Source organism: Rattus norvegicus, chromosome X (genome assembly GCF_036323735.1).
Source record: "Rattus norvegicus strain BN/NHsdMcwi chromosome X, GRCr8, whole genome shotgun sequence".
NCBI lineage: Eukaryota > Metazoa > Chordata > Mammalia > Rodentia > Muridae > Rattus > Rattus norvegicus.
Window position 1 is genome coordinate 121,952,275 of NC_086039.1, and position 22,549 is coordinate 121,974,823.

General features: G+C 42.3%; 1 protein-coding gene across 3 annotated transcripts; it reads left to right on the forward strand.

Moving 5' to 3' along the window:
* Positions 1 to 648: 648 nt before the first annotated feature.
* Positions 649 to 21,872, forward strand: Atp1b4 (ATPase Na+/K+ transporting family member beta 4). Of its 3 annotated transcripts, none has more exons than XM_006257493.5 (8): positions 649 to 845; positions 5,065 to 5,314; positions 9,228 to 9,356; positions 9,614 to 9,718; positions 13,994 to 14,190; positions 15,185 to 15,241; positions 17,391 to 17,486; positions 18,194 to 21,872. In XM_006257493.5, the coding sequence occupies exons 1-8, from the start codon at positions 783 to 785 to the stop codon at positions 18,353 to 18,355; spliced, it is 1,059 nt and encodes a 352-aa protein (XP_006257555.1). In that variant the 5' UTR covers positions 649 to 782; the 3' UTR covers positions 18,356 to 21,872. The 3 variants fall into 3 exon arrangements, with proteins under 3 accessions (XP_006257555.1, XP_006257557.1, NP_445833.2); XM_006257495.4 differs by having other exon boundaries at positions 703 to 3,523; positions 5,065 to 5,326; NM_053381.2 differs by having other exon boundaries at positions 703 to 845; positions 5,065 to 5,326; positions 18,194 to 21,379.
* The last annotated feature ends 677 nt before the right edge of the window (positions 21,873 to 22,549 follow it).

Below are 22,549 nucleotides of genomic sequence, written 5' to 3' on the forward strand. Positions count from 1 at the left end.
TTCCAAGGGTGTGTGTATGAGGGGCAGTGACGGATGGGGCCACTGTGACATGTGGCCAAGAAAAGGCTTTTTTATATCCAAGACCCTCTTTGGAATAAGGAGGGGTAAAGCAGAAGCTTTGCATCTAAAATTAAAAGTACAATACACATTTTCAGGAGTTCATGGACTGATCTACTAAGAAATATTTTATAGGTGGCTTAGAGAGTGTAGGGAGAAGAGGGTAGGGAGAGCAAAGGGAATCTTCCCTGACACCCTAGATCCTTTTGCATGAGATCAGCCTTACGAAAAAAGCAAGTTATTCTTGGCTATCTCCCCTCACCCTAACTCCCACCCACACCCCACACCCTTGAGCGCACGCGCGAACACACACACACACACACACACACACACACACACACACACACATCCAACTCTTGATTGAGAAGAATATGACTTAAGATTTCCATTGAGCCCATCATCTCTCGGGTGCTGGAGAAGGGCAAGGGGTTTGGAAAGGCACATGAAGGGGGCAATGAATTGCTCATCCTCGTGACCCAGAATATCTCCCCCTCCCTGTAATGATGAGCTTGCTTTTCCAAAAGGGCTTTCCTTTGATTCCAGGAAGGAGCCAACCAATGAGAGAGGAGCATGCTAGATTATTTTGGGGAAGGGCTCGTGCCAGCAAGGTTCACTTTTAGTAGGCGCCAAGTGTCCCCAGCAACCAGTGTCTCCTGTACCAGCAGAAGCTCCAGGACCCTGTCCTACACGCCTGCCTCTGCGGCATCTTGGCCCACTGAACAGCCATGAGACGGCAACTCCGCTCCAGAAGGGCGCCGGCCTTTCCTTATGGTTACCGCTACAGACTTGTGAGTCTCAGGGAGCAGAATGTTTTGCTGCCCTTTTTAATTGGTTGGGTTGGGTGCCGTGTAGACCTTGAATTATGACTGCCTTCCCTTGGGATAAACAGGAATAAACGAAGTTTAGGAAATTCCAGACTTCAGAAGAAGAACAGTGACTTCCAGCAACCCAGGGCACCCTAAATTACTGAATGGAAGGAGGACTCCTTTCTTTGCAGGGAAACAGAGAGAAAGGAGTGGGAAGATACCATGGAATTAGGACCCCTTTGAGACTTTATCGTAGGAGTCTAAAATATGAGCAGACCTTTGGAGTATGGGAGTAGAAGTTTCACTGCAAGAAATCTGGCCAGAAGAAAAGGGAAAGAGAAGAGGAAATGAAAGGCACTGCTGCCCAGCTGTCTCAGTCCCTATGGGTGGTGGCTTTTAGAAACCAGCTGCTCTTTTTCTAAGGCATAAATTTCAAACTATAGCTAAAATCACAGAGTCCTTGATAGCAACTAGAAGGAAGCCTAGACATCACCTCTCCAGAAGCCCTCATCATATTGGAGGAGGTTGCTAGGTAGCAGGGTGCCAGACTTACTTGCAAGTTAGTGGGGACCCCAACATGAGGATGTGCATCTTGGTTCTAACTTGTGCTCTTTCCACTGTGTTTGTGGTATGAAACTTCTCGAAGCTCCGATCTACGGTCCTACCTTTCACCACTTTGTCTGACACCTCACCACACACACACACACACACACACACACACACACACCCTTGTGCACACACACACAAACACACACACATGCACACATGCACCCTTGTGCACACACACACACACACATGCATATACACCAAACACACCTTCCATATCACTGTTCAATTCCAGGTGCCTTCACAAACACTTATTTCAAATGTGTCTTCACATTTACTCTAAGCCATAATAAATGTGGGCATCTACAACACTCTCAGAATGGTTAGAATATGACTCTCAAAGGAAGCAAAGCATAAACCAGTTTTCTTTGCATATGACTACTTATGTGCCTGGGGAATTAATGCAAACTGTCAAGGGTAAGCTGGAAAAGAAAAAAAAAAAAACCCATGGTTCTTCTATCCGCATGTCAACCACTAAGAGTTTCTTAGCGCTCTGATGTAGAATCTTTCCATTGACACCTGCAGGTTCTTCCCTCTCTTAAGACCAAGTCACCGTTTATGGAGTATACATAGCCGTACCCTATTTGGCTTCTTTTCTATGTTGAATTGCTAAAATCGTTGTGTATAATTTCAGCAATTTGTCCAGAAGTTTGGATTTTAAGTGCCACAGGGGATCTTGCTCTTTATAATATCTGATCAAGTTGTAAATAAATCATTCGATGCAATTGCATGTGTAATGTTTTTCGTTTGAAATGAACGTGTCATTCAGATGTTTGCACTATGTCACTCAGTGAATGATACAAATTTATCCTTTGGGTCAGACTGTTTGTTTGCATATTTGTTTATATGTTTATATATTTAGATTGCTCAAAATGGAGCTACCTTCTGTCCTTCAGGCTTCCCTTTTAGGGAAACATGAGGGCCCCAGCACACACCCACTACCATATCTGAGCATGCTCACACACACTATCACATGAGGGTGGTGCCACTTTAGGAAACTGACAGAAACAGAACCTTGGAGATGAGCGCCCTCATTGCCAAAGCGTTTCCTACTGGAGCGTGTTAAATAATTGCATGGAGGTGCATTTTACACAGGATTTCATTAACAAGGAACCTTTGAGAAAAGCCTGTGTTGCACAGTGTGACATTTCCCTGTCCCTGGATGCAGGGAAGAGGAAAGCAGCTATTTGAGGTTTCTGAAATAAGGCTCAGGTGGTAGGAATCTGTGATGGGAAAATAAGCTCCAAGAAGATTAATTCTTCCTGGGAGGATAAGACTTTAATGGCAGCCATTTTAATAAGATTATTTTGAGAGCACATATCTACAAATAAGATAAGGCTGAAGCCGTGTCCAGCTGCTTCCTCTGTAGAGCAGGTGTGGAAGGCAGGCAGGGGCAGCAAAAGAAAGTCATTCCAGAAATCTAAAGGGATTTGAAACCCTTCCTGATGAAATGTCACATTTCATAGTCGGTGAGAATGTGGTGCATGGGTTTTCATGTTGACTAGCCAATCTAGTATACGTGACAAGGTTAAGGTGGCAAAAGCTTTGGGAATACCCTCCAGAGTCCAGGCAGTAGCACTGATAGTACCCACTGAATACCTTGCCATGGGCTTCCCACTATGGATAGACCACAAAACATTAGGAACTATGGACCTTCTACCTCTATGTTCAAAACCTGGTTTGGGAGAAAATGTATACATAAGTTCACACATGAGAAAAGATTTAAGAATGTGTGTTAATTCATTTAGCATTGAATGATAGGCAAGGTTGGTTTTCCTAAGTCTTATACCGTGAATCCATAACCAAAGTCAGAAATCCTTGATTATAAGCACCTACCATTTGGGAACACAGACTCTAAGACATCATCATGTTCACAAATCTGCTAAGCCACTTCTAGCCACTTGTGTTCAGTGTGATGGAGGAGAAACTGTGCAGAGTATCAAGAGACACAAGTTCCGAGACTGTCAACTCTGTCATGGATTTGCTGTGTGGCTTTGGCCAGATCCTCTCCCCTCTCTGGAGCTCAGTTGGACAATCATATTTTGGAAGCCCCCGTAAGTTTTGATATGGTATGTGATATGGAGCTGTACGTTTGAACCAATGAGAGAACAATTCAAGGGAGCTCATTATGAAGAACTGGGGGTTCTGGGGGAGATTAATGGCAGCGAGCAGAGATTTGTCCTTCTGTATCATTTTTGCTGACCCTAAACAAGCCAATTTCCGTAACTCTCTCCTAGAGGAGCATGGGTAGCTGAGTGCCCTCTAAGTGGCCTTTGAGGAATCGGGCAGGAAGGGGGCAGCACAGAGTCCATGGCCTCTAGCATTTGACACATCCAACCCCAACAGGTGCACCAGCCTTGACACTCTTCAGACTTGGACAGCACAGAGAAGGGAGGGTGGCCTGATTTTCTGCTCTTGCAGAGAGCCTTGGCAAACTCTCAAAGAGCGATGTTGCAGCCCTGCAGCCTTACCTCTGAGGCGGTTGAAATACCACTGGCGGCGTCTGAGTTTTTTTTTCTTTTTTCATCTTTCTTTCTTCCTTCCTTTCTTTCTTTCTTTCTTTCTTTTTCTCTTTCTTTCTCTCTTTCTCCCTTTCTGCTTTGTTTAACTTTCTTAAAACAACTCAAAGATAACTGTCTCAAATATCAAGTGCTAGTTGTAATAAATCAACAAATTTCTGCTGAGTACTTTCTTTGTGCCCAACTTTTGGTTTTATATTTTTAGTTAATTTTTAAAATTGAAATGTAACTACATCTTTTCTCTGCTTCCCTTTCCTCTCTTGAACCCTCCTATTTACCCCCTTTTTACTCCCTGTCAAATTCCTGGCCTCTCTGCTTTTAATTGAATATATGTAAATGCAGCAGCCTGTTCAGTCTGTTTAGTGTTACTTAGATGTGTATGATTTCAGGGCTGACCACTTGGCTTTGATAACCAATGTGGCCAACTTTTTAAACTAAGCTAGAGAGGGAAACAAAGGAAATATCTGCTGGGATCTCATCTCTGGGCGGTGGTGGTGGGGGTGTCCATCTAGTCTAAGGCAGGAAGCAGGAAATGAGTCCTTGTTTGTGTTGGGAAGGCAGTGGAAGTTTTGAGGAGGGGTACAGCAGTTGGCCTTTCCTCCTGATTATCTGCCTGAGCCTATTTTTAGGCACAACTTAGGATGGTGAGGTCAAGCAGCTGAAAGTGCACAGAGCATTAGGACAAAGCTGGCTCTCCCCGGGAAGTTACCATCATAGACATAAATGCCGAAGACTACTCAGTCCTTCAGGGTGAGCTCAGCTCACTCTCAATAGGTCAAAAGCCAAGGCCCTGGACAGAGCAGTGACATGAGACGCCCTAGAGGAAGAACCTAAATTCCTGATGTTAAAACTAAGCTTTAGCACCACTGTGGAAATAATCGTGATTCGATATGAACCATAGAAAGGATGCTCACTCCCTACAACAGAGGGAACAGAGAAAGAAAATCTGCCTCTTGCAACAATGGGTATTTTCCTGGGGATGTGAAAATTTGAAACACCTCCAAATACTGAGTTGTTGCCTTTTATTTGGGTTATTTTTTTTTCACAGAGAGGTCTGTGTTTTGTCACTGCTCTAGGATGATCAGGATGAAGTGAATCACAACTACTTAGCGGACGAAGAGGAGGAAGCAGAAGAAGAGGCTCAGGTGATGATGGTGCCTGGTCTGGAGGAAGAGGAAGAAGAGGAGGAAGGAAAAGAGGAGGAGGAAGAAAGGGAGGAAGAAGAAGGTCAGGGTCAGTCAACAGGCAATGCCTGGTGGCGGAAATTGCAGATCGTGAATGAATACCTGTGGGACCCGGAGAAAAGGATGTCTCTGGCCCGAACAGGTCAGAGTCGGAGTAAGTCCCATTCATCCCAATGCCCCAGTCTGGTGTCCTTGGCTTTTTGATGTGGTATCCAGCTCTCCTTGACCACTGGATGGGTTTGTTATAGACTCCTCTTAACATTTCCCAGAAAGACACCAATGGCTGGTGCCGTCCTTGGACCGTGGACAGATCTGATTCATCAGAAAACCCACTAAATAGATGAACAAGAGTGAATGTGTGACTGCAATCTACTAGTCTCCATGTGCGGTGTAAAATAACACTGAGAATGAGTTGAAAGAGCACAGGGTTTGTTTTTCATGCCCAAGTCCTGTCACTTTCTATGCATGTCACTATGGGCTCAACATTTACCCTCTCATAGCCTCAGTCTCCCCACATGCCAAATGGGATGATGGGGGTTGGGGGCACTCTGCTCTAACTTTCTAACAGAATCAGCATAAGACTATAAAACAGGCTGAAAACCATAAGGTTGAAAGGAATTCATAGAAGATTACTTTTAGGATACAACACCAAAGCCCTGCTAACATGACCAAGGGTTTATAATTTCAAGGGTTATAAAGCACTTACCTGTTTTAGAGAGGGAGAGCCCAGAAGCCTATCCTGACCCCAGCTCCCAAGCTTTCTACCTCCATGGTAGACACAGAAGAATTGCTTTTAAAGAGATCACTGCTAGGGACAAAGGTTGAGTTTCCTTGTTATTTGATCAATGATAGAATGATGTCGCTTAGCCCTTTTCTTTTTATCACATGTTGCCCCCATTTCTACTTTAACAATTGTCCAGATCTCCCTTCCCAGGGTTCTACTCGCTTAGACTATTACTGCTGAGCCTTCTCCTCAGAAGATTTTTGTGGGTAGTAAAATCCGTACTTGCCACATCCTACACAGCCCAGAAAAAGAAAGAAAGAAAGAAAGAAAGAAAGAAAGACAGACAGACAGACAGACAGACAGAAAGAAAGAAAGAAAGAAAGAAAGAAGGAAGGAAGGAAAGAAGGAAAGAAGCCCTGATTCCTAACGTGGTTAATCCACAGGAGGCAATGTAAAAATCAAAACCAAACCAAACAAACAAACAAACAAAAAACAGTGGATACCATGGATGAAGTACTAGTCCCCTGCTGCCAAGGATCTAGGTTGTTGAAGTTGATGGTCATTCCTTCCAAAGGCCCTTTTGGCTAACTAAGAATTGTCAGGTTTTGTAGTCAGTGCTGCTAGTTCAGCTCAGTTTGCATGAAGTAGTCAGCTCTATTTCCTGGAATTAGGAATAGCAGGTGTGAGGATCTAAACAAAAGCTCCTCCTCAGTTCCCAGCCCCACCCATGCCCATCCCTGGAACTGGAACTAATATACCATTTAAGGGACATTCCAATGTTCTGGAAGCTGCAGACAAATGCTAGACACTCACTGGAGCTCCAGAGGGGCCACAGCTGTTTCTTCCTTGCCTAAAGAGGGCTGGAAAAGCAGGCCTTGTGAAATGCAAGTACAATTCTGGGAGGGGGGGAGCCATACTTTAACCCGTAAACATCATTGGAACTTCACCACATATCATCCATCTAAATTGCTCTGGTGAATGACAAGCCATAGGGCAGCAAAGGGGTGAGGTGGGAAGGCACAAGTACTTGGGAAAAGACACAGCCATGGGGGTGCTTCATTGTAGGCTGCAACCAGACCTACGCTAGCCCAGCAGTTCACACACCTGTTAGATTGTCCCAAGGTAAAGGGCAAATATTCATGTGATGCCTACTTTGTGAGGTGCAAGAATTGCTGCCCTCTTTTCTGACATCTAGGTGACCACTTGAGCGTTTACTAACCCTGCTCCAATCTGGACAGCAGCATGTCCAATCTATTCACCCAGCCTGTTAATATAGTCTGCTCTTTTCCCTTGGTAACTGGGAAATACCAATTTTTTAGGAAATGTATGTTATTTTGTTCAACCAAAAAGAATCATAAGTTCATGATATGATTATCCCATTTTTCAAATGCAGAAACAGGCTGAGAATGGGTGAGTGACTTGCCTCAAGTCACAGAGTATCTAAGCGGCAGTCCTGGCATTCAAATACCCGAGTTCATTTTCTTGTCAGGATGTCTCACTCCTTTCATGAATTTGAACAGTGAACAAGGCCTTCCCTGACTTGTAAAGATTGGCTGCTTTGTTGGATGAAGAGTTGGGAGCATGAACCTGAGTGGGGGTTATTCAGGACAGAAGCCTAGAAAAGGGCCCAAGGTAAAACTTTCTATTTGGGGCAGAAAGGACTGAGTTTAAATGGGCTGGTGCCTGAGTAGAACTGAAAGACTAGGCTATCACAGTCTCAAGGCCACCTTATCTTATCTACAGCTTTATGGTCCACATATCTTAAGGAAGAAGGAAAGAAGATATTGCCAAGAAAATTAACCTGCGTTCTACTGATTCCCCTTCATGCATGAAACTGGATCTCTTTGCCCCCTTGGATGGCTCTAGGCTGTCCCAGGATGAGAATGGGAGTGGAGAAAAGGAAGCATAAACACAGGACATATCCCTTTAGGATAGCTAGTGAGCAACAGGCAAGAACAACAGGCCACAGACATGGTTGTTTCTTCTCCAGGGACTCTAAGTAAATCACTGCGTCCATGCTCCAGTTCTACTGGAGTTCATCTTATACAAACATAAAGGATCAGTTCCATTTCCACCTACATTACTACAGTCAGTCTCTCTCCCTGCCCCCACCAACTTTATTTGGTTCATGGTTCACTTTAAAATTAACATTTGAACTCATTTGGGGGGTACAGCAAAGTTGTGTGGTTTACCCTAGCTTCTGGTTCATGACTCAGTTCAAATCTGAAGTTCCAACATTATGTCAACCCTGTGAGTGAAGCCAAATATGTTTGCCTGAGAGGTCTCCACGGAGGACTGGAAGAGAGGTTCTGGGCAGCTGTCTCATGCTCACTTGCCTCATCCTGTGCTCTGTAGTCCTGGGACAAACATAATTTCAATACAGCCCACAGAAGGGCAATTCATACAACTGTGCATCTGAGCCTATAGCAATAATAACAATATTAATAATAGCAATAATGACGGATGCCATTTATAGAGCACTTAGGATCTGCCAGGCTCTGTGCCATGGTGTTGATATGCATTATTTAATGCTTATTTAATATAGCAAGTACTATGCTACTGTCCTTGTTTACCAGATGAGGACACCAAGGCCTAGAGTGGCAAAACATCCTGTCCAAGGTTAAATAGCTAGAAGTGGTAGAATCAGACGAAGAATATAAAAAGAGTGAATTTCATATATTGTCAGGGATACAGATAAACATAAGCTATAGATTCTACAGCTTTCCCAAGTGCACGCACAGCAAGTGTCAGTGATTGTCATTTCCCCTTTCTGTCTCTCCCATCCTTCATTAGTGCTCCTTTTGGAAAGAGCCACTTAAACTTTGCTAAGGATGAATACGATTTGAAATGTGTAGGCAAGGATAAGCCTTGATTAGAACGAAGTCCAGTGGAAATGAGCCAAAGGTTTGAATTCTAGACCATGTGAAGAAAAATGCTGCTTTCACCTCTTGCAAATAGCTCTAATCACTGAAACCAAGTGGGTAGGTCTCTTCAGGACATCCGCCATCACCAATAGTGATCTGCATTCAGGACATCAGCCATGGCCCGCCCAGAAGACTCCCAAGCAATTTCCTCTGCTCTGAGTTGAAGCCCTATAATCCTGTTCATAGTCATCATGTATTCAGCGAGACTTTCCATTGGAGATACTGGAAAGGAAAACTGCACTCGGACCCCCCTGACATAGTCAATCTTCACCAATTCCAGATTAACAAAGTCTGCATAAGCAAGGAGGTTCTGAGTCTGCCTGAGTTGATTCTGTTTTCATGAATTCGGTGGGGAGGTGGAGCTTCTTGGAGAACACTGACCGTTGTCATCTTCAATTGCTCTACAGGTCTTATTTTAGTCATTTACTTCTTCTTCTATGCCTCCCTGGCTGCCGTGATCACCCTATTCATATATATGCTGTTCCTAGCCATCAGTCCTTACATGCCGACCTTCACGGAGCAGGTGAAACCTCCTGGTAAGTGTGCCCAAATGCCCTGCATTGTCAGAACTCTGGGCAGAAATCCGTTTGCACAACATGTTCAGCCTCAATTAACTTTGGTTCTTCCCAGTAATGACTTAGAGATTCAATTATTAAGAGGAAAAGTGAAATGGTACTCGGAAAATTATGGTCCTTTTCATTTTGATTGCCTGGGAGGGAATGGTGTCCTGGGAATCTGTATAAAAAAAATCCAAGAATGGGTTAATATATTCAAGACCTGTTTTCATTGCCAGGAGTTATGATCAGACCCTTCGCTCATAGCCTTAACTTCAACTTCAACGTTTCTGAACCTGAAACTTGGCAGCGTTATGTCATTAGCCTAAATGGCTTTCTCCAGGGTAAGTTCTCCTGAGGAGTGGAAAGCTCTTTAGAAAAGTAGTGGGTGGGAATCCAAAATTCAAACTCCATGCAGCCTGGAAATCTGATTAAGTCACCCCTATCTGTGTTGTTTTGCTTACCTGCCAGCACCCTTTATAAAATTAGATTTAAAAATGCTCTGATTGTGTGTTGCCCACTGTGAGCTCTTTAAGGCACAAAACTTGTTTTCTCTTCATGAACACACTACAGCACCTAGTTACCATCCAAGTGATCTTCTTTATAAGTGATCTCATAAAAGATCACTCTGGAGGGAGATAATAGTAAAGAAGGGAGGATGTTCTCCAAGAGCAGCAGGATTCCTGCCTCCCATACTTTTCCTCAAAAGAGAATCCTGAATATTAGCTATCTTGAGAGAAAAATGTCCTTTAGTAACAGCAACTTAGAAAAGAGTCAGAAGACTAGATCTCTGACTAGCATGTTGATCTCAGATATTTCAAGAATTTGGTTACCTGTAGTGTTATCAGGTACACTTTCAGGGACAAATGAACAGCTTACACTTCACCCTGTGAGAGCTAAGACAATAGTAGTTTGAGAAAGCTGTGGAACCTTTAGGAGAGAGAGCAGCTCTAAGAAAGTGAGTTGCGGGCTGGAGAGATGGCTCAGCCGTTAAAGGCTAGGCTCACAACCAAATATATAAGAAAGTGAGTTGCTGGGAGTAATCCTTGTGGTGTTATAGACAGACCTCACTCCCGTTCACTCTCTGCTTCTGGAGTATGGATACAGTGTGGCTACAAATTTCTGCTCCTCCCACTGTGCTTTTCCTATTGCCAGGTATTCTTGAGCATTATGGACTGTCTCTCTCCAGAACTGTAAGCCAGAATAAATCCTTTTCTTCTTAATTTGCTTCTCACGGGGTATTTTATCACAGTTACATAAAAGTAGCTAAGAACCCCAACTTGGAAATGATAGCACATGCCTGTAAAACCAACATTTATGAATTTGAAGTAGGAGGATAACTTGGACTCGGGGGTTCAAGACCAGCACAAGCTATGTAGGGAAATAGTCACCTCAAGATAGATAGATAGATAGATAGATAGATAGATAGATAGATAGATAGATAGATAGATAGATAATAGGAGAGGAGAGGAGAGAAGAGGAGAGGAGAGGAGAGGAGAGGAGAGGAGAGGAGAGGAGAGGAGAGGAGAGGAGAGGAGAGGAGAGGAGAGAAGAGAAGAGAAGAGAGGAGGAGAGGAGAGGAGAGGAGAGGAGAGGAGAGGAGAAGACAGGAGAGAAGAGGACAGAATAGACAGAAAGATAGACAGATATTTAAATAAATACCCTGTTGAAGTTTGTATTGCTGGAGCTAAATTTTATGAATAGGGAAACTTAGCTAGAATGCTTTAGATGGCCTGGCTTGGCTGAAATGGGGGTTGGATGGTGGGGTGAAGATAGCTAGTAGAATATATACTGACTTGGGGGAACAGTCTCTTAGCAGGAGCCAGGAAGTATTATTAAAAATAACACATACATTTCGTTATTCAACTTTCACCAGGCATAATAGAATCACTTGTCCTCAGTTTTGAAATGAGAGAATTGGGGCTCAGAAAGAGAGAGCAGCTTGATCCCAATCTGACAGTAGAGTGAGTTTGGGAGCTCACATGTTTTAGTGCTGTTTGTTACTCAAAAGTGTTAGCCCAGGGGCTGGTAGCATGGGCATCACACAGGTGTTGGTAGAGCCTCAGACCATACCCCATAGCTATGGAATCAGTGTCCATTTAAAATTTTTCAGATGGTTTGTATGAACTTTTAAGCTTGAGAAATGTCATGTTTCCTAACTGTGCTAGTGCCATTTGAGCCGATGTTAGAAATTCAGCTTTGTGCTAGTAAGGCTCACTGCTATTTGGGGTGAAACTGAGCTTCAGAGTCTGCACCTGTAGAATGACAGAGCCGAGTTCTTTCTGATCCATCTAGTTCTATTTTGGGCTGCAAAAGTATTTTGGGCATCTTAGTCAGCATAGTGTCTTTCTGTAAAAAATGCTTGTGAGCTATTTCAAGTATGCATATTGTCAGCCTCTGTGCTGAGGAAATCCCTGATAGCGAGTAGACGGGGAAATACCAGTTTTGACCTGATGATAAAGGCGGGGAACAGCAGGAAGGCATTGGGTTACTTCTAAAGAGTAGGTAATATGTGACTGGGAGGTGGCTCAGCAGTTAAAGTACTTGCCACTGGCCAAGCAAACAAGACCAGAATTAGGATCTCCAGAATCCACATAAATGCTGTATGGATATGGTAGACAACCCATAACCCCAGCCTCAGAAGACAGACTTGGAAGACTGACTAGTGAGACTAGCTATATCGCTGAACTCTGTGCTAGATTGAGATGGCCTTGCCTCAGTAGATAAGGTGGAAGAGTGATCCAAGGAAGATTCCCAGCATCAATCCTGGGCCTCCACATCACAGGCAAAGGCACATGCACATGCACATACTTATGCACATGGGCATGTCCACAAGCATGCAGGCACAGATGTCATATACTTAATGCATGCATATGAAAGAAGAAAGAATGGCAGATACTATGTAACAGTATCGAAAATAGATATCCCAGAGCATCTGCTTCACCCCCATGAGGATGGGGATGTTAAAGTAAATGCCATGCCCGTGTCACATTCTTAATGAAACTACCTCAAGAAAAATGTTGAGTAAGTGCAGTTTTTATTTTAAAAGTTATTACTTGAGCATACTTCTTGGTCCTTAAAAACGATTAAAAGAAATCCTTGAATTAAATGTAGTTTTGTCAACATAAAAATTAAAACGTTGTCATGCTTGTCGTACATCTAAAATTTTCTGGGCTGGGAGTAGCATAGTGGTACAGCATTTTCCTATTATGTAGTTTCATCCCCAGCACTGCAAGCAAAATTCCCATGGGAGGAAGGGGATAAAGACAAAATGGTATCTATGTATAAAAATACTACAATGAAACTTGTTTTTTGCATACTAACTTAAATGCAATTCAATATTCAAAAGTCAAGATATTTTAAGACAGAAAACTATCAATTATATACCAATAACATTATATCCAGGTCACAACCTGTCTAGATGTGGATCTCACGGTCCTCTTTGAGTTTTACCTCCTGTGGATCATAGGCGTACACTCTTTTCTGAAAAAGTGAGTGACTTTGGACATGACTGCATGTCTGGGTTCAAGAGCTCCACCATTTAGACTGATGCCACAAATTTCCAAAGCACAATTTTATGGAATCCAATGGCTTAAAGAGTGAACACGAAAATAGTCCCAGTTCTTTGTCTGAGATGTGTACTGGGACAAATTAAACTCTGTCTAATATAAAAGGACATGAACCCAAAATATCTCAGACTTAGAGAAGACCTCATCCTCTCTATAGTTGTCATAAGTTTCTGTCTTCAACGCAAACTTCTCTTTATCTGAGATATTTTGGGTTTATGTTGTTTTATATTAGAGTTTGTGAGTCGTTGGGGTATTTCCTCCTCCTTTTCCCCTTCTCTTCTCCCTTCCTTTCATATTCTTTCTGTTCTCCAACACAGCTGCCTGTTCTTGACCTCAAAGGGAAACATTTCATAAGGTGAATTTATGGAATTTTAGGAATTCAGCCTCCTGACATATACTATGCCCTGATGTAATACAGTCCCTTCTTTCAATATCTACTGATATGCATCCGTTCTTTTCTCACACTAGAAGGGATGGCTACACCAACTTTGCTGTTTGCCAGATCCAAAATAAAATAATGAGAAATAGAGAAAAGTTGTAAAATTATCAACCTATGACCCTGAGATGGACACTTGAAAGTCCCAAGGGAATGAGCAGCAAGTGATTATCTCATCAGGTGGGCTGAGGTGATTAAAGAAGAAAGCTTCATAGAGCAGTGGGTCTCAACCCGTGGGTCACGATCCTGTTGGGAGTCAAAGGGCTCTTTTACATGAGCCACATAAGACTACTGGAAAACAGATATTTACATAGTAATTCATAACAGTAGCAAAATTACAATTATGAAGCAGTAATGAAAATAAATTTATGGTTGAGGATCACCACAACATGAGGAGCTGTATCAAAGGGTCATGGCATTAGGAAGGTTGAGAACCAAGACTATACTTCCAGAGAAGTATACCCAATGTCAGTCCCCAAGGATTAGGGGAGAACAAGTTTATTTTTGAAACAGTACAATATATGAGGAAAAGAAATTATAGAAAATCACTGAAAGCATGGGCTTCCCTTAGCTCCTCTCTAACATAAACCCTTTGCCACCCACGCATGCTGCAGGCTATAATGACAGTCTTCAAGAGGAAATGAATATAGATTGTCCTCCCGGTCAGTACTTCATCCAAGATGGAGATGAAGATGAGGACAAGAAGGCCTGCCAATTTAAACGCTCCTTCCTGAAGAATTGCTCTGGGCTGGAGGACCCCACTTTTGGATATTCTACTGGACAGCCTTGCATCCTTCTCAAGATGAACCGGGTATCTTAGCCCTTGGGATCTGTTGGTGATAGTGGATGACCAAGGTTGGAGAATGTGTAAACCACATTTCTGTTAGACTCTGGTATTCACACACTGTAGGTTTGGTCATTTTTACCTACAGCATCAAAAAATGCAAACAACCAGAGAAATTGACCCATTCATTTTATTCATTTTTCCTGAACATTTCCTAGTGTCATTCTTCTTTCCCATATCCAAACCTGCCCCTTGATGGCCACTAGTTGAATGTGATGGAGTATTGTCACTAATCTCAGCATTTAGGAGGCAAAGGCAGGAGGAGCTCAAGATCCAGGCCAGACCCTACCTCAAAAATAAAATGGGAGTCCTGAGATGTTTGAACATGGGGACATGGTGGAGAGCAATTCCATGTTCTCATATTATTTTAAAATGTTTTAGGCTAGAAAGATGGCTCAGTGGTTAAGAGCACTGGTTGCTCTTTCAGAGGACCTGGGTTTGATTCCCAGCATCCACATGGCAGCTCACAAATGTTGGTAACTCCAGTCTCAAGGGATCTAACACCGTCTTCCGGCCTCTGCAGACACCAGGCATGTACATGATATGCACACATACATGCAGGCCAAACATCCATACACATAAATTAATAATTAATTTTTAATGCATCTATTTTTGATCATGCCTTCCTTAGGGAGTGGCAAAACCTTTTCCAGATACACTCTCATTGAACATGGAAAGTTCATTACATCCATTTGGTTATTTTGTGGCTTTTTTTTTCTGTATATGGACCTAAGGTAAGAATTTGTCAGTGAGTAAACTGAGCTATGTAGTTTGAGGTTGTTTGTAACATTTCTGAAAAGGAACATAGATGAAATTTGTATGTGAGGAGTGCTGACCAAAAGCAGGGAGAAAATAATCCATTTTTGCTATGAAACCTGTTTCTTAAAGTAAATAAATAAATAAAGCACTGTTTTTTCCTTTCCTTTGATTTCTTTTCCTTTCTTTTCTTGTTTTTCACTAGATTGTAGGCTTTCGTCCTGAATTTGGAGATCCTGTGAAGGTGTCCTGCAAAGTTCAGGTAAACTATCCCTTTGAATAAGTATGGTTAACACTTTTGTCTCCAGTAAACAGAGTTCATCTGTTCCAAGAATTTCTACAAGGGTCTGAGTAGGGGGAACTTTAGTGTTTTTCATAATTCTAACTCCTTTTAATGCATTAAGGACTTCTTATTTCCAGAAAACATTGAATGAGTGTGCATGTGTGTGTGTGTGTGTGTGTGTGTGTGTGTGTGTGTGTGTGTGTGTGTGTGGTTTACACCTGTGACAGCCTGACACTGAACCTCAGCAAGGGGCCACAGCCCACAGCCAGGAAGAACACTGTGCCAAGACATTAATTGGGATTGTGTTTACACTTTTGCTTTTTGCTTTAATGGCTTGTTTCCTTGAACTAAACAAGCAGCTTTCATTAGAGTCATTAGTCCCTGATTTTAAAACTGAATTTCACATTTTACAGCAATGACCAGTGGCACTGGGTGTTGCAATAACAAATGACTACAAGGGAAGTGTAAACAGAAGTCCATTAATATGCTAATTAACTGTCCTTCAAGGGGCCATTAACTCCTATCTCATCTGCACCAATTAGCTCCTTTGTAGGCAAAAGCCCTTGCTCGTGGCATTGCTTCTTACATGGGCAGTAGCTCCCTTCTCTTCAGTGACATCCTCTCCACCCTCCGCCTTGGACCGCTGTCTTGCAAACATTGCAAAAACAGTTTTTGTCAGGACTAGGACTAAAGCAGACAGCTCTAGTCTTCAGAGCAGAAAAGAGGAGAACAGTACTCCCTCAGCCACTCTCACAGACTCAGCAAGTGTTTATCAGTCACTTACAGTATCCTAGGTATCTGACTAGCTGCTGGAGATGGCGGGGTAAACATAACTGCAATCAGGGCCAAGAAATATTAGCAGGCACAATGAAAGGCACTATGGGGACACAGAAGAGAGAGAGGCCAGCTCCATGTGGGAAGTGATAATAAGTTATGTGAGCTTCATAAGGTCAGGCAATATTTGCCAGCTGAACAAGGTGGGAAGAGCATTCATTCTGTTCAGACGTACGTGTGTGTGTGTGTGTGTGTGTGTGTGTGTGTGTGTGTGTGTGCATAAAGTCACATGTGGGATACGACTATAAACTAATGGACTTGATCCCACAGGCTGCCATTAAAGATAATTTATTCAGTTTTGAATATATGAAGAAATCATAAAAACCAATGTCGTTTAAAGTAGCAGCAAGTGCTGTGCCACTGAACCACATCCCTAGCTCTTAATCTAACATATTAATTGGGCCAGCTTCTATTTGCATTTCCCTAATGAAAGCTGTTCATTTTCCAAGTTAGTATACACTGAGCCTTACTGAGAAGGATTCTTTGAAAAAACGGAAACATTAACAGTCTCTATGCTTTTTTTTAGTAATCAACATTGGTCAAATCCACACCCACTTGTAGCAATCAAGCAGGATAGGTTAATAACCAGAATGAACTATAGGATGCTCAATTTGTACCAAAAAGAATTATACAATATTGGATATAGTACATTGACAGAAATGCTCTCATGGTCCTAATAAGTAATAGGCTAGTAGAGATGCATTCTTTGCCCATTTGAGCCCCCATACCTCTCCTGTTTCTAACAGCCATAGTTCATGAGCGCTCTATTACCTGGTGTGATGTGATAAAGGTATCCCTGTTTAATCGTTCCCATGATTTGGTTCCTCTTGCTTACTCTCTGAATTCCTTGTACAGTAATTAAGCTATACAGAGAATGTGGACAGAAACATGAGTTTGAGTAAGCTCACTGCAGACTGTATGGCTATCCATCATGTTCCTGTGTACCTGATCTGAGTTCCACTAGAACTTGTACCTCCAGTGAGGACTTAGGTAATGTTTTCTAATTTATACCTGCCTCAGCTCTGAAATTCAAGACAGGGTACTAAGTTGAGATTCTCTGGAGATAGGCTACAATCATAGGCTCTTTCCAGGACAGTGCCAAGTACTCAGAAAGGCATAGTCTTACCCTAGAAATTCTCCTCTGAGGACAAATCAGACTTGAACTCTGCCCAATTCTAATTTTCGGTTTGGGACTCTAATTGGTTTAGAGTCACACCATGATTTTACCTGAGCACAAGTTCCTTTAGGCTAGACTGTAATCCAACATCCTACATACATCTGCTTTTGCTTACAGAAAGGTGATGAAAACAACATTCGATCCATCAATTACTACCCGGAGTCAGCTTCTTTTGACCTCCGCTACTACCCTTACTATGGCAAACTGACTCACGTAAGCTGTATCCTTCCTTCTTTGTTACAAAGGGCATAAAGACAAAGAAAGAGCTTCCTGGGATTTGAGAGCATTAGAGAACATTGGTAGTAAGAGATGAGTAGCTGTAAACTTTAATGGGGTTGGGGGCATGGGCAGCTCCTCCACACATTTCTCCCGGCCACAGATCTTTGCAAATCTGAAAGACTGTCACATCTAGTCTCATCTATGCACTTCAGTCTTCAGATGAGAAACCTGGAACTCAGGACAGGAAAGGAACTTACCTAAAGTCACACAATGAATTAGTGGCAACGCAAGGAAGACACAGATTATTAACAGTGCATTTAATGTCCAAGTAATAACACTTTCCTGTTTCTCCCATTGCACACCATGGGCCAACACAGGCTTCAAGTCCAGTATGGCATCCTGATGTATACTAGTTCTGGTTTTGATTTATGGTCTGCTATCCATAAAAATCAAATCGTCAGAATTGGTTTCCCCCAGAGGATAATCAGACATCTTGACACAGACTTATAAGCAAGTCATGCAATTTCTCCAAAAAAAAAGCATGTTGGTTGCTGTGGTCATTTGGGACTTGGCATCAAGAAATCTACATAGTTACCTTTGCCGATGCTACCCTAACCTGCCTTGGGCATCTGATCACCACCCCTGCCCCATCCTTGTTGCCTGCTTGACCCATTTAGAATTCTTTGTTCTTGCACCTACAGGTTAACTACACCTCCCCGCTGGTGGCAATGCATTTTACAGACGTGGTGAAGAACCAAGAAGTGCCTGTACAGTGCCAGCTGAAGGGCAAAGGCATCGTAAATGACGTCATCAATGATCGTTTCGTCGGGAGGATAATCTTTACCCTGAACATAGAAACCTAGGAACTCCAGGGGGCCACTCCCACCAGCTCTGATTCTGATTCTGTTCTATCCCTGGTAGCACCTCAATCCTTTTTTCTTTTTCAGTTATGACACAGCCAGATGGACACCTAAAACAGCAGATCATCTTTCCTTGCCTTTGACGTGTGTATGACGTGATATTGTGGGACCTGCTTGGGTTTTTTTAAGGTCATCTTCTCTCCTGATGACAAATATTAATTTCCTTTCCTTCACTTCGAATTAAGACCTATTCTTGCTGCTAGAAGTCTCACTATCTACAAAAACAGTATTTGATAGCATTTACCATTGTCAGGAGAATGTTCTATCATGCTTTCTAAAAATGTGTTGGTTTTAGAGGTGATATTATTCCCAGACAGGCGGATAATCTAACCGACCTATACCCACCTTTAAAACTGCCTGTCAAGGTCTTTCCTTAGAAACCAACATCAGACCAACCCAGACTACTACTCTCTCTACAGAACTTTATATCTGAGGTAGGGGTTGAAAATTTGGCTGTCTCCCATAGGTGACAATCTCCAACACTGATTTAAAGACTACATTATTTTCAACCAGGACAGCAGGACAGCAAGCAGTGCTGACAGGTTACTGATCTGGGCTAGAGATGAAGACTTTCTGTGAGACTTTTGTGAGGAGAGTTAGATCCTAGTGCAAGTGCGAAGAACTCTTAGCATAGGGTGTGCTTGGTTGTTGAGTGCTCTGTAGTTTTACCATCCAAGGCAAACAGGTTTTTCTGCACTCCGGGCAGAAGAGAAAACATGAAAAATCTTCTTTGGTCTAATTTTCTTGGCCCATGTGCTTGATAGTTGTGTGGTTTTCTTTGAGATCAGCAGCGATGGGTGCCTTGAAACACCCCCCCACCAACCCAGCTACAACCTTGGGGATTGAAATTAGGGTTCTCCAGCTAAAACATAGCAAGACAGAAAGCTTCTGTCAGGCCTCCCTAAAGCCAGTGCTCATTAGCCAGTTTTGCATCTACTTTTAAAAAACCACAGGAGGCAGATGTGTATCCAGGTTGTGGATCAGCCAAGTTGCTTTGGTTTTATCTTTGGCCATGTGACCATTCCAATCGCTTCTTAACACCTCCACCAGGGGGAGGGCTGGGACAAAAAGAGGAGGCAAGCATTACAGACTAGTATAGTGTCTCAGGGTCCAAAGCAAGCTTAAATTCCACTTACCAGGCTGCAGAGTCTGAATCTACTCTACAATGTTTAGCTTCTCCCAAAACAGGGAACTGGAGGACTGATGGGGAAACTTGGCTACAATACAGGATGACAAGAGACCTAAAAATAGTACATGGAAATGCTATGGGGAACGTGAGGCACAATGGCTCTCTCTCTCTCCAGCTGAGAAAGTAGCAGAGGAAATTACCCATTGGAAGCCATAAGCATGAAGACATCGTGTGGTTTGGGAATTCTGAACAGTTCACATGAGAGCTCAGAGGAAGGATGAGGAGAGTGGATTGCACAAGTATTTAGGGACATGGAGAGGAAGGGAGTCTTTAAAGTGTTTTAATCAGGGAATTCCTGTGAGCATATTTGCATTTGATCAAGAGCACTGGGGCAGTCATAACATCAGGAGTGAATCGGTAAACAGAAAGGACAAAACCAAGACAGGAATGTGAGGAGAGGAGGAAGAGTGGAAAAATGACCCCAGGATTTTGAGCCGGGCTAAAATCAGTGCGATAGTGATATTGATCATAGAGATGAGGTATAAAAGAGAAAGGTTGGAAAGGGAGTTGTCAAGAACACTTTGGGGTAGTTTTATCTTGTGGTTTCCTCTGGTCAGACACTGATATGGAGATATGAACACTTGTAAAGTAAAAGAGAAGGAAAGCAGAAGACAAAAGCAACTTCTGATTAAGTGAGCTCATTTAGGAAATATTTAATCTTGGGAACTTGAGCCGGTTGAGTAAACACTAACCCAGCTCCTAACATGGTGCTCTTCTCTGGGTCTTGTGGCAGAATGGACAGCTATTAGTTCCTCTTGGGAATCTCCCTTATAGAGCCCTTCTAAATACTCTCCATAGACTAGCGAGGGGCAGACAGCATTTAACAAGCAGCAAAAGATGAGCCCGACAGCAAGGCTACATAAGACTCCAACACAGAACTCCCAACTCCTCTGGAGTTACCTTCTCACCAAATTTCAGTTTCCTAGCCTTTGAATGGAAAACGAATAAAAGTGAGAACGCTGGAGATCATTTAAAAATGGCCTTCATCAAAACCTCAAGACTCAATAGCAAAAGAGTATACAGCATTGATCTGGAAAGGATCTTTAAGGAAAACAACCTGCATTGCATCTGACTCCAGGTCCAGTGCTCTCTCTACTCAGAGCTGCTGCTTACGGGGAAGCAGCATCTTTTGAAAAATCAATAGAGCGTATCCCAAACATTCTGAAACATGTCAAACGTGAGTTAAAAATAGTTAACATTTCACAGGAATCCAACTACTGGTGCTATATTTTATACACAATATATGGTCCTGTTGAATATGTTTAACTATTAGATAAGGAATTAGGAATGATTTTGTCATATGTGTTTCTCATTCAGTGGCAGATATAATGTCAACAGTTTCAAAGAAGTATTAAAAACTACTACGACAGTTTGGGCTGTCAGCTGGAACATGAAAAATAGCTTTCTTATACAAAAATGGATATTATACAGAACTGGATTAATGAGTATGTTCGTTCATGTGCAATTCTAACTGTTCAATAAATTTCTGGTTGATTAATTTAAATGGGCTCCCATACTGTGCCGTACCAGGATTTGATTTCTATACCATCTGTTGCAATGCACTTGGCTTTACTTGATTGTCAATGAGAAATACTACTTCCACACGGCTTCATGGTTTTGTTCTTGCTATATACTTTGTGTATAAGTTTTCACTTTTCACTCCTTTGAAATTATTTTAAAGAACTCTTTCTTAGGCATCCATTTACTTGGGGTCTTCATGTAGAAAATGTTTATACTGTTTTGGGGAGTTGGTGACAACAATAAATGAAATTAAAAGGCAATGTATGATTTCCTCTTTCTGGATCTTATCACTGACCACACACACACACACACACACACACACACACACACACACACACACACAGAGGGATATTGGGCAGCAAGCCATATGGGGGGAAGCTTGACAACTGACAACCTATTAGTTGAAGACTGGTTTTCCTCTCAATGTTGTTTTTTATTAACTGTTAGGGTTTCATCTAAAAACAGTTCTCAACCTTCCTAACGCTATGACCCTTTAATACAGTTCCTCATGTTGTGGTGACCCCCAACCATAAGATTAGTTCATTGGTACTTCATAACTGTAATTTTTTGTCTGTTTTCCAATGGTCTTAGGTGACCCCTATGAAAGGGTTGTTCGACCCTAAAAGGGGTTGCAACCCACAGGTTGAGAACCACTGGTTGATAGGGACATGAAGCTAAAAGCTTATTTATCTGTGAGCATTTTTCTTTCCTGTATCTAGTTTTCAATTTCTCAAAAAAAAAAAAACCAAACGAACAACAAAAAAACAAACAAACAAACAAAAAAAAAAACCCTGCTGTGTCATAGCAGCCTTGATTTATCCTTTTATTTTACCTTCTTTTTCTAAACAGGGACTGTGCCCCTAGACTGGTCTTGAAGTCACAATCTACCTGCCTTGGCCCCAGCATCTTCCTTTATCAAGGTTGACTCTGTCTATAAATTGTTTTATTTGTTTATGTAGGATATGCACACACTAAGTGATGTTTCGAAGTAAGGGGACAGAACCAAGATCTAAATAGAAACCCTGCTAACACTCAATGCAAGCCTGGCTAAGTGGCTTCCAGGCATATCTGACCACCCAAACTGTCTCCCCACACAAATCTTTCATGGGCATAGCAACTGAAGACAAATATTCCCAGATCTGTATTCAACTTAGCGGCTGGGCTGCAACAGGAATATTTTATTTCCTTGGAAGCTTCCCTGGCTAATGATGTACTAGACTTGCATGGTTTGATTTTGGGTATTAAAAAAAGGGAATAATACATTTTCCTGTTCTTGCCTCTTCTTTAGAGTCTGTTCTTTTACAGATTTTTCCCTCTGTATATATTAAAAGAATTTAAATCATACAAAAAATGTGATTTACACCATACATTTCTCTATGCAGAAAAGTTTTAAGTGTATGTTTGTGGGGGTCAGTGTATGGAGGTGG

What these genes read in the sequence shown, in the direction of transcription:
- Atp1b4 (NM_053381.2), top strand. Translation starts at nt 783, where the DNA reads ATGAGACGGCAACTCCGCTCCAGAAGGGCGCCGGCCTTTCCTTATGGT. An exon ending in CCTAAATGGCTTTCTCCAGG is followed by an intron (nt 9,719 to 13,993) that starts GTAAGTTCTCCT and finishes CGCATGCTGCAG; the next exon opens with GCTATAATGACAGTCTTCAA. An exon ending in ACTATGGCAAACTGACTCAC is followed by an intron (nt 17,487 to 18,193) that starts GTAAGCTGTATC and finishes TTGCACCTACAG; the next exon opens with GTTAACTACACCTCCCCGCT.